This window comes from Prionailurus bengalensis, chromosome B2, assembly GCF_016509475.1.
Source record: "Prionailurus bengalensis isolate Pbe53 chromosome B2, Fcat_Pben_1.1_paternal_pri, whole genome shotgun sequence".
Taxonomy (NCBI): domain Eukaryota; kingdom Metazoa; phylum Chordata; class Mammalia; order Carnivora; family Felidae; genus Prionailurus; species Prionailurus bengalensis.
In genome coordinates, this window is record NC_057349.1 from 42,846,430 (window position 1) to 42,860,577 (window position 14,148).

General features: G+C 44.8%; 1 protein-coding gene across 7 annotated transcripts in view; it reads left to right on the plus strand.

The window, feature by feature from the left end:
• The first annotated feature begins 1,356 nt into the window (after positions 1-1,356).
• RUNX2 (RUNX family transcription factor 2) overlaps positions 1,357-14,148 on the plus strand; it is a 233,988-nt gene continuing 221,196 nt past the window's right edge. For 6 of the 7 annotated variants that reach the window (XM_043591570.1, XM_043591571.1, XM_043591572.1 and 3 more), the window contains exons 1-2: positions 1,357-2,672; positions 11,556-11,712. In XM_043591570.1, coding sequence (XP_043447505.1) covers positions 2,304-2,672; positions 11,556-11,712 — 526 coding nt within the window. In that variant the 5' untranslated portion in view covers positions 1,357-2,303. The remainder of the gene's footprint in view (positions 2,673-11,555; positions 11,713-14,148) is intronic. The other variant, XM_043591573.1, reaches the window with a different exon arrangement.

Consider the following 14,148-nt stretch of genomic DNA (forward strand, 5'->3'; position numbering starts at 1 on the left):
CCACACGCCCTCGAAGCCCTGCCAGGCCCCTTCAAAGGCGCAGACCCCGTGCTCCCGCTCAGCAAGTGGACGCAAGGCTTTAAAAACCGGGAGGGAGGGTCGTGGCAGGTCGCTACCAGGGTGACATAGGCGTTTGCGCTGAGTGAGCAGTAAAAACGTCAATTAATGGGCACGTGAATTGTTTTAAATCAGATGGGGTGGGGGGGAAGAGTGATGACTCAACCGTCTTTCTTCCTTAATACTCAAGAGGGGGAAGCGTTATCATTTTTCATTTATTTTATAAAATCACTTATTGTGGCGTCAGCTACCCTATTACGAATCTTTGAAACTTTGGCAACTAGGACTGTTTTTGCAAACACGTTTTCAGGCTTTGGGAAGTTTAAAGGAGTTTGACAGTAAGCAAGGAACGTAGCAATACACAACCAGGAGGGGAAATGGCCCCCTGTCCCCTTTTTGGGGGTGCAAGAGCCTCAAGCGGATTTCCCGGCTTCCGCGGGCGCCGCACATTGTTTTATTTGTTTTGAAGGTTCCGAGTTTGAGGCTGGTCGGAGACACCCACGTGCTTCTGACTCTCATCAGCGTAATGATCGCCTTAGCCAGAGTCGTGTCTATATAAACCACAAAAACCTAATCATTAGAAATCCCAGCCTCCAAAAACCACATTTTAGGTAAAACTGCCGCTTTTTTTCCGTGCTCCTTCATCCTCTCGACCGCAACTTTTTGGGGGATCCAAAGTCGCTTTTTTAACCCACATTGGGAAATAAATACATAAATAAATAACCAATGAAGCATTTTGGATATTTTATTTTGTATTTTTATCTTTTGCCCCCCCCCCCCCCGGGAGTGGTGGGGAAGAAAGTTAAGGCGTTAGTCTTAGTTTTAGATGCAGAATAGACTTAATAAAAAATTGCAATTTACGGAAAACTGCTGGGGTTTTTCCCCAGCAAGGTTTTTTGCAACTTATTTTAATCATCCAACTGACAGTTTTCCAGTCGTTAAAAATAAACTTCATCCTTGTTCTCTAGGAACGACAAGTTTGAATATAGAAGGAAAAAGTGTCCAGCCACGCACTTGAGTTTCTAAAAAACTATTTGACAAGTGTCCCCTCCACCCCAATTTTCTGTGTCACTTAAGACTAAAAGGCACCCAAACCCTGCAAAATCATTTTTTCCCTGGGAGCCGCTCCGGCAGAGGTGGGGGGTGGGGTGGGGGAAGGGTGAAGAGTGCCGAGAAGTCAGCACAGACGCTCAAGAATTTTCCTTCCTCCTCTCCTGAAGTTACAACGAAAAATAACGACAGTCAGTTCAGCCGGCCGCTCTGGCGTCTCCGCTTCAACTTCGTGCGACCAAGAGGGGGTTCCTGGTCCTGGGTCGGGGGAGAAGCTAGAGGACGCGATCAGGCGAGATTCCCCTCGACCAGGGCCGCCTCTCCGGCTTCGGAAGCTGCGCGCTGCGTACGGGGGCTCCTGCTCTTCGCCGGCGGGCGGCGGCAGCGGCTGCGATTCGCAGGCTCGAGATCCGTTGCCCCGAGATCCGCTGCCCGCGACTTACCTCCTGGCACCTCGACGAGCGAGGGTCAGGGGAGCTTTGCAAATAGCAAGAGCGAGTGGATGGATGCAAGGAGGTGGCCGTAAGAAGGCCAGAAGAGGAAAAAGGAAAGGAAGGAGACGAGCCGGGGAGCCGGGGTGGCAGCCGCCGCGGGAGGAATCTGAGCGTGCGGCCGGCGCGGGGGGAGCGGAGGCCGCCGCGGAGGAGGCGGCGGCGGCAGCAGCGCGGGAGGGCGGGCGGGCGGCGGCGCGGACGCCTGCAGCTGGGTAGCTGCGCGCGCGGCGCGGCGGTGGCGGGGAGCGCGCGGCTATGCTTGCCCCGGGGCTGGACTACTGAATCCACTCCGTTCCACCGCTGGACTCGACCTGGGAGGGGGCGCCAGCGCACCCAGGACGCGGTGCCCCAAGGGACCCCACTCCACGCTGCAAACTGAAGCCCCCTGCCTCCCCAGGCCACACACATCCCCGCGCCCGTTCTCAGCTGCCACCGCGGGCGTTCCAAAAGCTCCGGCAAGATCTGCACCTCCCGGGTCTCCCAACCCGCCAACCCGACTGCTCTGCATCGCCACCGCTGGCCCCCGTCAGACTCCTCCCGGCAGTCGGCTTCATCGAACTTGATTTCTCACCTCCTCGGCCCCATCACCTCCATCCCCTTTCCCCCCGTCTCGCCTCCACCCCCCCAATTTCCTCCTCCTCGCCCCTCATTTCCACCCTCCTCCCCCTCCCCCGGCCACTTCGCTAACTTGTGGCTGTTGTGATGCGTATTCCCGTAGATCCGAGCACCAGCCGGCGCTTCAGCCCTCCCTCCAGCAGCCTGCAGCCCGGCAAGATGAGCGACGTGAGCCCGGTGGTGGCTGCGCAACAACAGCAGCAGCAGCAGCAGCAGCAACAGCAACAGCAGCAGCAGCAGCAGCAACAGCAGCAGGAGGCGGCGGCGGCGGCGGCGGCGGCGGCGGCAGCGGCGGCCGCCGTGCCCCGGTTGCGGCCGCCGCACGACAACCGCACCATGGTGGAGATCATCGCTGACCACCCGGCCGAGCTCGTCCGCACCGACAGCCCCAACTTCCTGTGCTCTGTGCTGCCCTCGCACTGGCGATGCAACAAGACCCTGCCCGTGGCCTTCAAGGTAAGCTGCGGCCACCCCCCGCCCCCGGCCGAGCGCCGCGGGACCTGCGGGCCGGCGTCCCCATACCCGCGGGTCCCGGGGCCCGGACGGCCTCTGAGTCCTCCTATCTTGGTGGCTGTGACCCGAGAGACCCCCGACTGGCTCTCCTCCTCCGGATCCCTCGGCGGGCTCCGGGCGCATGACCCCGCTCAGATCCTTCCCTCACCCACCTGTGCCGGCAGCCACCACCTTGGCCCTTGACCCCCTTATCCTTTCATTACCCCTCGTTCTAACCCACTCCTCTGAGCCGTCTCCCCTCCTCGTAGGAGCCCCTAGGTGCCCACTCTTGGCGCCGCCACCCCGGCTTATTCCACCCCGCCCCCATTCCCCAGGGGTGAGGAGCCCCGGCCTCCTCCCACGGGACTCCCGAGTCCACCGCGCTGACCGACATCCCGACACCGCGGGCTGCCCGCGCCGGCCTCCCCGGGGTCCCGCGCGCCACTACCCTGTCCTGTCCCAGCCGGACGCCCCTCCGCCCGGCTTGGCGCCCCCTTCTCTAACCCGCGTGAGCCTCAGCGGCCGCGGCCCCTCCCGGACTCGTGGGCCAGTGTTCGTGGGGTGCCGGCGCCGGGCGTTCGCGTCCGGGGCGGGGCGCCGGGTGCCGGCTGCAGCGCGTGGGCCGCATGACCGGTGTCCAAGAGGGTCCCTGGCGAACCTAGGGACTCTGGGAGCGAGTGAGGGGGAGGCAGGACGGGGGCGTTTGCTCGGCTCGCAGACCCGCGCCAGTTCCCGTTACCGGGAGGAAGGCGGGGCCGCCAGGGTCGCCGCGCGCCCCGAGGCGGGAGAGCCCCGGAGTCCCGCGCGCTGGACCCTCGAGTGCGGGGAGGAGGCCAATGGAGGGGGCGGGGGCTCGGGCCGCCTCTGGGAGTCTGGACCCAGCTCCCCGCCTCGCCCCACCTGGGAGGGATGAGGGAAACCCGTGAAATGCCTTTGGCTCGCTCGCTTGGAAAACGGAGGTGAAAGTTTGCGGATTTCTCTTACTGGTACTTTTAAAGGACCTAAATCTCAAAGGGCCCTTCTGTTTCTGAAAGGTCGTGGGAGGCTCCGGCGGGTGGCCAGGGCGCGGAGGAGCGACCCCCGAGGCCTGAGAGCGCGCCCGGGGCGCCCGCGGCCTCCTCCGCCCGCCCCGCCGACCCGTTAGTTGGAGGGCGGGTGTCTGCAGCCGGAGCGGCAGGCAGCGGCTAGGCAGGTTGAGGGTGCAGGGTCCGAAGCCTCTCGCAGCAGTCGGATGGTTCTCCATGAGGCGGTCTAGGTTTCCCGGGACGGCCTTCGCCAGGGGGAGACGCGGAGCCCCCAGGGCCCGGCACGCACCGGGTTGATGGGGAAACGGTGAAACCGGGCAGTCCACACTCGCGGGACTGGACGCCCGAGATGGAGGGGGCGGTGAGCCAGACAGGGAGGAGAGCACTCCCAGGAAGACGCTTCCGGCCCTGTCTAGCCTCTGAACTTGGGAAGGTGGGCCTGGGTCCCTGGGTTTTGGGATCTGTGGAGATCAGGGTAAGCAAGGCCTGGGGGGCCGGGGGTAGTGAGGAATCGTGCCAGCCCCGCCACTGTGCACCCTGGGGCCAAACTCCCACAGGCCACTGGCAGTTCCCAGTTGTGGATCACCCCCCTCCCGCCGCCGCCCCACGCACCAATTCAGATTCCGTGTGTGGGTGGGGTGGAAAGGAAGAGGAGTCCAGGTCAATTAGAGCTGGTTATCTAGATGGGTCTTACATCAGAACAGAAATCAGAATGAATTGTTAAGGAAAGGGGATGTTGCATTCTGGGGCAAGTTTCATTTTGCAGTTGGTTCAAGAAATTGTGTGTGTGTGTGTTTACCGTTCCATTTCTCCCTTTATAAACCACCCATTTTGTAGGTTAATGTTTTCCTTCTTGAAATATGAAAAGCTCAGAATGTATGTGAATTGTAGAAATTCGAATTTCCATAACAAGAGATGTCTTTTACAACATTCATCGTCCACAGGCCCAGAATGTTCTAATTCGCCTTAAGCGAAGAGTGGAAATTTGTTTCCACCTCCCCCCCCCCCCCCCCCCCCCCCCGCCAACCCCCTAAAAACACAAACAAAAAACCTGGATGAAAACAGCAAGTACAAATAAGTAGATATTTTGTCCCTAAATGCCACGTCAGGCATTCAAAATCAAGATATATGAAAATAGATGGGTAGGTACTTACATTTTAAAAAATATCGTTTAGGTGTTACGGTATTCTGCATTCCGTTTTTTCTGCTAAACATGTTCAATGTATAACTGTCTTGAATTGTTTTCCTTCATTTATGGTCCTGAGTTGATTTTGAGCCTTGGTATTTTGGATAGAAATGATCTTCTTGGTAGAACGCAATGAATTTGCATGGAACTTGACAGAATGCAATGTCGTTTGAGCTATTCTCAGATATTTTGGTTATTTTTAGGTTTTCTCATTCATAACCACCCTTTAAAAATGATTTTGAAAATAAATTGTTTTCTTTGCTACTAATCATCCTATTGTTAATTACAGAGCAGTTTTACTTCTGACCTGTAAGCAAAACCATAGATTATACATGACCATATTGAGTATTTTAATTCGTATTGATTGAAAAATAAATTGAGTTAACTTAAGACATAATTCGCTGTGTTCTCCAACCTCCATACCTGAATTTGGCAAAATTTAGACAGAGGGTGATGTCCGAGATCCACTCAGTATACAAGTTTTGCCTCTGCTGAGAAAGATGTGTAGAGATTTGGAACATCCAGATTTTGACATTTTTTCTTGTTTTCATCCGAATGTTAGTAAAAACGATCTCCCTTTACCTTTCTTTTGAGATAAAAGCCTGAGATCAGTAGACTTTCCACACCCTTGTAACGTAATCAAATACATCTGCAATGAAGAAATAATATGAAGAAGTCTCAGTTTTAAAAGTGGTGACCGCAATTTGGCTATCATATTTAGCGCTGTGTACAAAGTTATTGTGTTGTTGGGTAGATAGTAGGTAGGTAAATGTACCTAAAAAACACATACAGAACTTAATTGTTGAGAAATCTGGTATTCCGATTAATATATATATTGAGCCCATATTTTATATCTGTGACACTGAACTCAGCACTATAGAGAATCAGAAATGAGTACAGTACGTGGTATTTTGATGTGTTAATTTAAAATGATGCTTCAAAATGATATTGACAGTGTATTATATTAAGACATAAGTAACATATTAGTGTCGTTCATCTGATCTCGTGTTGGGATTATGCAAGAATACGTAATGATTTGTTTACATGCAGCATGTAAAACTGCAAAGACACCTAGTATGTTTTAAAATATGCAAAGTTGTTTATTCGTATTATATTTTTAACAAAGTTCTGCAGTTTTGTAATGTTCAGTCCTTCCAGGTGTCAAGGAAATGGAAATAAATATTTTTAACATTTCTTTCAGGTGTATCTCACTGAACGCTTAAAATAGTTAAGGGATACTATTAGAGGATCCCATGCCCTTTCTGTCCTAGATAATTCTAGCGACCAAAAAAAGAAAAAAAGAAAAAAAAAGCTTGCAAATTCAGTTCATTAGCTAATGGTCTGGTAGAAATAGTGGAGAGAACATGTCAGCCTTATATCCAGTAGCACCCTTACAGTCAGAGGTCTGTCAGCATTTCCACCATGAAGCCTGGTGTTCAGGGTTTATAACTCAGTTGCTTTAAATAGCTTCAAGCTGAAACACTATGCAGAAATTTTAAGTCCAGATGTATATTTTAAAGCTAAAAATGGTGCAAGGCTATTGTGCTGTTTTAAGTTAGGGAACACTGGGCTGTATACTTACCAGTATCATATGTTTTTCTGGCAACGTTAAAGAAAGAAAACACATTTTTAGTTATATGATCTATTGCTCACAGTTAATTCTATATGTTTAATGATAACCTTTCAGTATTTGTCATAAGTAGAGTTTCAAAATGATGGAGCAATTTCTATTTGAAAATAATTTTTTTCAACCTCGTTGGCCATTTTTCTCTTCAAAAACAAGTATGCAGCTAATAAATAGTTGACATCAGGGAGTTGTATTTTCCTAAGGTATATAATGATTAGGCTTTCTGTTTGTGTCTTTATGAATGTGATTATACCTAAACAAAGGAGAACAGATTATTAAATCTTTTAAAACGTGGTTAAGTCAACTATGCATTATTAAGTAGAATTATGTAAATTATGATAGATTTCAAGTTGTGTGAGGACAGATGCATTTCTTGTGTTCTGCCTTTAGATGCAATATGAATTAAAGTTTAAAATTTTAGGACTGAATATATGAAAGGTAATTGAAACAAATAATTTTAGGAGGAAAATACATTTTTAAAAAATTTTAAGGAAACTTCTATTTGGAAACAGGCATGGTTAAAATATCTTTCATTATTTTCTCCCCTTTAGCATTGCTGTTTGTCTCCTTTCAAAATGCCAGAACATTCATTGTTAGATGATCTAAACCAGTTTGAAACATGGCCCATAAATTCCTAGCTTGTACTGATATAATTTCCATCAAATTTTTCTTTGACATATATTTTTTAAATTATGAAATGGTATTTTATATTGCATTTATTTTTTCTCTACAATTCAGTCAGGTTTTCCTGAATTCTAGGTTAAATTCTAAATATTCACTATAACATTTGTGAAACGTTTTACTAGTTTAAAGTTATCTTTAAATAATTGCCATAAGAATTAAAGTTTTCCATTTTGCAGTTGCTCCCTTACAGCTTTTGATTCCAAAGAAAGATTTGATCAGACTTTATCTTGAAAAATAATTATATTTCAATTTTGCTGCAGGTACAATGTGCCAAATGATATTGGTCTGTTAAGAGCAATTGATTGGTTAAAACTAGACTTCTGTCCATGGAAATGTCATAGGCAATTTTAATTTCCATGCAAAAATAACCACAAAAACAATTTTAAGGGCCTGAGGTAATTCTCTATTGCTGCTTTTTTAGGGTAATTCACAGATTTAGTCATAAGGAGTCTCATATAAAATTTCAGTAGCTTCTAGAGTTAAGTATCCTTTTACTTCATTTTGTACCAGCTTCGTATCATATGGTTTAAATGCTAGTTATAGTGAGGTGTGCTAAATAAAGGAACTTTTTTCTCTGTTCTAAAATGTCAGGACACAAAATTACTTCCCTCTTCTCCCTGAAGTTTCTTGAATTTGTAGACTTTATATTTTAAAAACACCTAGAAATGTAATTGTCAAGATTTCATCACAAACTGTTCTTTGCAGAACGGATCTTTTGTGTTGGGTAGTATGGAAACAAATTTTAATGTGTGCTTACTCCTAACCAGTTAAAGAGCGATTTTTGACTGCTCTCTACCCCTTAAAATGTTTTCCATTGCTTGGGTTTGGTACAGATGAAATGTGTAAAAATTTCTTGATTCTTTTGGTTTTCTTTTAGATAAACACAGTTGAGAATCTCTAAGGGAAACTTTTTAGCTTCAGAGATCTCCTTTTTCTTTTAAAACCCTCTGACATATAATTATACTTCTGATTGATATAAAGTCAAATACAGTACTCCCTCCCTCTTTTCTTTCCTCAGAAAAACATTAGGCATCAGATTTGGTAGAGTGTATCGTAGAAAAACCCCCAATATATTTAGCCATTGAAACAGAGTTCAGCCATCACAGGAAAAGTTGTCACCACATTGTTGTGAGCATTTCATTTTTAGGCCAAGTTCTAAGCCTCATAGAAGACTCACACAATCTGTGATTACCTTTTTGTTTTGTTATTAAGTGGAATACGTAAAACATACCAATATTGAACGTGGTCATTATTTTGCTTAAGCAAAGAAAAGTGGATTTGTGTATTTCACTCTTAGGGATCTTTTCTTTCAGATTTTTCCATATTGAATCAATTTTCCTTTTCTTCTAAGTAAAAAAAAAAAAGTCCATTATGTTAAAAATATGCAGTAAAATAATAATGTCCCAGAACTCTTGAAAATCTTTATATTGGGGCAGATTTCTTTCTTTCTTTCTTTCTTTTTTTTTAATTTAGCCAGACAGAAGTGAAACCCATCAGCAGCCATCTTCTATCTCTCAACAACACCAAAAACAAAACAAAACAAAAAACCAAAAAACCAAACACAACACACAAAACAAACGTTTCAGGACACGAAGTGGAGAATTACATGTCCAATTGAATGCTTTCGGGATGCTTATAAGTGAAAGCCCATGTTTAGCACACAGCAGACTTGGAACTGAAGTTAGCCTCCTCATTTTACAAAAAGAACATCATTACAATTACACTCTACTTATGTAGTATATTCTATGTGATGTAGACTTGAAAATATTATTTCTAATTTATATTGGAAAACTGTGGTTCCTGGAGATGAAATTATTTGTGTGACGTCATAGCAGATGTATAAGAGAGGTGAGAAAAAAGAGCGGCCTCTTGATTTTAGGTGCATTCATTTTTTTCCGAGCGGTGCAAACCTTTCTGCCTTCGTTAGTATGCTTCCTGGTTCCATATTTACTTTGACATCAAAAGCCACACAGCAGGTGCCAAAACGCGATACGCTGAGTGTAAAAAATGTGAAACTTTCAGATGAACACTGGCCAAACACGATCGGTTGTTTCAGTGTCTTCAAATGTTCACATTTTTGGCCTTGTGAATTCAAAAACATTGAAAAGCATATTGTGTCCAGTAGGAGTACAGCATTACCTCTATTCCATAGCCCCTTGAGACATTAGATCAAGGGTGCAAGGAGGAAATCATGTCCTCGAGGGACTGGCCCCTGACCTGGGAGATTTCTCAGACTGAACAGAGTAACCAGGAGGATAGTCAGCAATTCCCTCTTCTCTAGGACAGAAAAAAGTTGTCAGAAAACTAGTTTGATTGCAAGAGCATGTTGCTGTTACCGGGAGATGCTGACTCAGCCTTTAACTGGTTCTCTCTCTTAGAGTGTTAGCTGGGAGCCTCACAGACTATTTGCTGTGGGAGGTGGTGCCCTTCGTGGAACCCTTTCATCAGTTTCTTTCAAAAGAATTTACCAAACACTTACTATGTGCCAGGTAATGTTTGGGCACTGGGCATTTGGTGGTGAGCAAGACTGATGAAGGCCCTTCCCTCATGTAGTTTCCAGTGTATAATCTGGTTTCCTAGGAGTGAGTCTCACCGCTTTGGTCTAGTATATCACAAGGATTAGGTAGATCACTAATATATGTACATGGAAATGAGGATCATTTGAGTGCAGCGGGGTGCTGTGGAAGTGGGCTTTAGAGGGAAGGCTATAGGATTTTAAGCTGAATAATGAAGTGTTAAAGAAGGAATGGAATTGAGAAACAGCCTAAGAGAAAAGCAAGGGCAAAAAAAAAAAAAAATATATATATATATATATATATATATATATATATATATATATATACACAACTTTTTTGCGTGGTTGGTTGTTTGCCTGGCCAGAATAGAGGCTGTGTAGGAGAGGAGGACTGGGATGGGGGTCATGGGTGGGGAGAACTCAGCCCTAAAGCGTAGTTACGGTGTCTGTTTTATCACACTATAAAAAAGTTGCTTTAATGAGAGTATTTACAAATTGCATTGGGAGCATGGAATTAAATGCTTAGGTTTGCCTTGTGGAAATGTCGACAAAGGAGAGGGCCAGCACGAGGCGCAGAAGGGTCAGTGGGATATTTGCCAGACAGGCGAGTGCACATGGGTGTTATTATCAGAGACTGGTGGGCTACCTTAGCTGGAGCCATTGCCTAGTAACCACAAGGGCATCTGGAAGCTGAATGAGGAAGAGGCGGAAATAATCTGAATGTAGGATCCTGGAAGTTAGTGGAGAGAAAGGATATTATCGAGGGGCAGGGGGTGGGTAATGGATCAAGAATAGTGTGTCTATGTGACAGTGCAGCCTGTGCAGCCTGTCTCCCCCAGCAGCATTCCCTCACCAGGCTTCTTGTTAAACAGGGGCACCCGTTTGCGAGTCAGCTGACCTTGGTTGCCAGTGTGATCCCTAGCCCTGGAGCGGTGCAAATGTTTATTGACCTCAAAGACCGATTGTCTGGATCCTTCCTTGACTGAGTTCATCTGTTGCAGGTTAGCTGTTGAAGGTGAAGGAGGCATCTGTGTCATTCCAAAATGGCAGATGGGACAAGACAGAATCAAGTTTGGCCAAGGGTGTATTTTGGATCTGTACCACTAATTGTCAGTGAAGTTTTCGTCCTCGTTACGTACCTTTTATTCTGCACCTAGACTTTAAGTTTCTTGATGGTTTTGTCTGTATCTAACCCCAGAGTGGGCATTCAGTAATTATTTGCAGTGTGATTAAAAGCTGAATATGTAGCCCAAAGTAAGGAGATGAAACGTAGTTCTGGATACCCCACCATATTTAGGCTTCCATATAGCCGGGAACTCTGAGATTTCATCCGAATGTCTTCTCCCATAGAGCTGACCAGACTTTCTTTTTTTAGCCTGTGATCTGGATGAGACCACACCTCGGGGCGCTCCAGGCTGCAGACAGGCGGTGCCTTAATATGTACGATGCAATCTGCAGATGGGGCATCAGCCTTCCTTCTGTGGCATAATTCCTATGGACAACCTAACATGGGGATTTAATAAAAATGTACATGTATTCTGTGAAGAATCCAGCAACAAATGAAGGAAACTCTTGCTGCCTTTGAAATGGGTGGACCCTGAAACGTTGGTCTGTTTGAAGTGGCATCCTGACCCGTATGCAGATGCTTCATTCCTGTCTGCCATTACTGGACTGGAGCACTAAATCCTGATAAGACACATCATTTACAGTGGGAATATAGTCTCAACATCATTTACACTGGGAATATAGTCTCAGTTTTGAAGCTTTTCTGATGTGCCATTATTGCCGCTGTGTTTCCTGTTTTATGTAGGTGGTGGCCCTGGGAGAGGTACCAGATGGAACTGTGGTTACCGTCATGGCGGGCAACGACGAAAATTATTCTGCCGAGCTCCGAAATGCCTCTGCTGTTATGAAAAACCAAGTAGCGAGGTTCAACGATCTGAGATTTGTGGGCCGGAGTGGAAGAGGTAGGTCTCTGATTTTTAATATTGGTAGTGGAATAAACACATTAGGATCTTCTGAGGAAATGTAGGCTAGTGTGTATACAAATCAGCACCTTCTTCTGCTGAATAGAATTACTGAAGGTTTTATTTAAGTATGTCCAGATGAAGTTGAGTGTGTTTTTGAGTACTCAGGCCTTTTTCATTTGTTTTATGATATTGAAAATTCAAACAGTGTTTTGAGAAAGACTGGTCCCTAATTCCACTGGGTGTGAGCACATTAGGTGGAGAGAACAGTTGGAGGTTTAAGTTCTGAATTATGAGATGCCAAATGGCTGAATAAATTGAGTGGCAGAGAAGAAAGAAAAAAGAATGCGATGGATCAATTTCCTGATAGTATCAATTTTGTTGTAAGTCGTAGCAAGGACAGCCGGCCTAATGTTCTTCACTTATCTATCACGTTACCTCCCTATGATTTAACTTACTCTTGTAATAAGATTCTATTTTAAAAAAATCATAGTTTTTTATAGAAGCCTGTACAGAACGATGTGTTACGCATGCTAGAATGACCGTATAGAGTTGCCCAGACACACGAGAGATTAAGACTAAACAATTCCCACATTATTTGAGGGTCTCCCCCAGCCGCATCCATATTCAAATATTGGGAGTCCTTAAAAAGATCATAAAATAGAAAACAATTTCTTTTAGGATTCTCATAGCTGTTTCATAGGGGGATTAATGTTTTAGAAAATAGTCTCTAAGGAGACCAACATTTTGCCTTTTATTTTTCCCATGGAGAGAATTTTAATAGTCCTTCATGAGAAGTATTCTGTTCATTTATGTATTTACTGAATCTAATATTTCCATTTTAAGTGTTTCGATACGAAGAGAGAAAATAGACCACTTTAGGACTGAGGTGAAATAAATTATAACGACCTATGGAAGGACTTCTACCCAGGTTTGAATTAGGAAATAAGAAGCATCAATTTTTAAGCCATGTCCGATAATTGCTCTTTAGTTTGGATCAGATGTCATATTATTACCATTGTAAAAACTTGATAAGGGAAATTCAAGCAAGGCTGTTTCCGATGAGTAGTTTTAGTTTACTTTCTAGGAACAGGGCCAAGAAGCTGTACTTTTTAACTTAAAAAAAAAAATGATGCATGCTAATGAGATACTGTCACTGAAAGGTTGTTTGAAATAAAATGAGGCTCAGAACCTCTGGTCGACTCAAAACTAAAGGGGTTATCTCTGCATCAGGTTTAGTTTACTTTCATTAAAAGAAAAAAAGACACATCCTATCTCACTGTTGACTGATTGGGTGTCAAGTGTATATTCTTTTTTCTTTTTCTTTTTTTTTCTGTTAACTGGTACAGGTCCACAGTACAATAAAAGTTTCTCTTTTTTCTAGTAGGAATCAAGAACAATTTGAACATGATGATTTACCTGCATGGTCTGAATTGCATCTTTCTTCTTATGTAACCATGTAACCTTATTTTGTTTTAATTAGAGTAATGAATTTCTGTATGTAAAAGACTGGACACTATACCTTACAGATTCAAGCTAGTGTTTCCATTTACCTTACCTTTGTATTACATAGATGCTGCATGACTTTTCTCTGATCAATTTGAGTAGAAACTATGGCAAAGTGATAGTGTACTTTGTAAACCCTCAACATATTTATTTAAGAAACTTCAAAGAGAAACAAAGGGTGTGCACTGTTTTACTATATTGGCTTTCTGAGTTTTGGCTGGTTTCCCAAATAGCAATTTTTATATTTAAAAAAAAAAAAAGACAGACTTAACTGCTTGCAGACTTTTCACGCATGGAAGATGAAGAAAGCTTCTTTTGATGAAGTGTAATTATGTCCAAACAGAGCTGACCCCCTCCCCCTATATTTCTTATGATCTTAACTGAAGAAAGTAGGATTTTTCCTTTGAAGCAGCCGGGACTTGGTGGAGGATCTGAAATGCTACAGTCTGTTGCCAGAGGCAGGATGGAGAAATTGGTCCAGACTTGTCTTCGAGACTTAGATTGGGGGTTGGGGGGGGGGAGCGGGTGGAGAGAGAAAGAAAAATTGATTTATCACTAATAATAGATTTTTATATCATGGCATGAACGTTATGTGAAAGGAAACAGTAATATCAAACTAAAATGAAGAGGAAAAAAAGATAGCATTGATAAGGGATACCATTCTTTGAAAAAAAAAAAAAGGGTCAGTGTTTCAGTGGCAGGAAACCCTTTAACCTGCCTGTGTACCTGACCTGCTTTCTAAAAAAAACTCTTTCCGGCTTCCTCTTTGATTTTCACACTTCTGCATTCCTCCTCAGTTAGGAAGTCTGGATCATCATCACGATGAAGATGAAAATACCATTGTATTTTTTTCCCCCCAGCCATTTAAAATTTCTCTTTTGAGTAGCCTTAAAAAACGACAACCAGCAAGTTTCTTGAATGTTAACACTT